Source organism: Conger conger, unplaced genomic scaffold (genome assembly GCF_963514075.1).
Source record: "Conger conger unplaced genomic scaffold, fConCon1.1 SCAFFOLD_202, whole genome shotgun sequence".
In the NCBI taxonomy this organism is placed as follows: Eukaryota; Metazoa; Chordata; class Actinopteri; order Anguilliformes; family Congridae; genus Conger; species Conger conger.
Window position 1 is genome coordinate 7,501 of NW_026890250.1, and position 980 is coordinate 8,480.

At 55.7% G+C, this 980-nt stretch overlaps 1 protein-coding gene across 1 annotated transcript in view; it reads left to right on the forward strand.

Annotated features, from left to right (window-relative positions):
* Nucleotides 1-675, forward strand: part of LOC133119531 (cyclic AMP-responsive element-binding protein 3-like protein 3-A) — a 7,953-nt gene extending 7,278 nt beyond the window's left edge. The window contains exon 5 of the mRNA XM_061230044.1: nt 1-675. This exon is cut by the window's left edge and continues 42 nt beyond it. Coding sequence (XP_061086028.1) covers nt 1-236 — 236 coding nt within the window. The 3' untranslated portion in view covers nt 237-675.
* Nucleotides 676-980: the final 305 nt, after the last annotated feature.

The window sequence follows — 980 nt, forward strand, 5'->3', positions numbered from 1 at the left end:
CACCGGAAGGTCAGAGGTTGGTCTCCGTGGACCGGGGCGTGGAGGCGGTGGCCTCCCTGCTCGGTAAGCTGCAGCTGAGGCAGGGGGGGTACCCCGAATCAGACCCCCTCCCCCACAACCACAGCCTGGAGGAACAGCCCCATCTCCACGGCGACCCCATCACCGGTCACATCGCCACGGTGACCTGGACCGCCCGCCGAGGCTCGCCGCTGCGTCCCCACGCCGACGACATGTAACCGGGGGCGACGGAGCCCGGGGTACCAGGGCCACGGCGACGGAACTTTGACTGCCCCTGTTTCCACGGAGACCCCCGCCAAAAACGCCACCTCGTCTCCTCCGGGGCAGCCTGAGAGGACGCGACCGATTCCCGCTCGTCGAAGAGCTGCGTTAGTCCTCCAGCCCCAGTCCCAGAGTGCACTGCGGCCCTCCACTCACGCCGGTCGCCAACTTCGTTTGCTATTCGTTTATCTTCGTGTAATATTTTCTTATTGTTATACTGTGCGTTAGATGTACTCACTTTGCCTTTAACCTCAAAGAAAGCCTTCCTTCAGTAAACAACCTTCTGGAGGACAGTGTATGAATGCATTACTGCGCAGATGTGCTCCTTTCCAATGCTATTTACATCAGATTCAGTAACGAAATGACCCGGCTCCACATTGGCTCAGGTGGTAAGAGCAGTCGGAGGGTTGTCGGTTCCATCCCCCGCCCGGGCTGTGTCGAAGTGTCCCTGAGCAAGACACCAAACCCCCAAATGGACCCCAAAAAACCCCCCAGCTGGTCGGTGCCTTGCATGGCAGCCAATTGCTGTTGGCTGTGAGTGTGTGTATGAATGGGTGAATGGAGAAGCATCAATTATACAGCTGTTTGGCTAAAAGGCACTATATAAATGCCAACCATTTAACAGAGGGGGAAAACTGGTCAAGTAATTTTATCCCATTATTCTTACCTTCTTCTGGCACACTGAAAATAGAACAATTAAT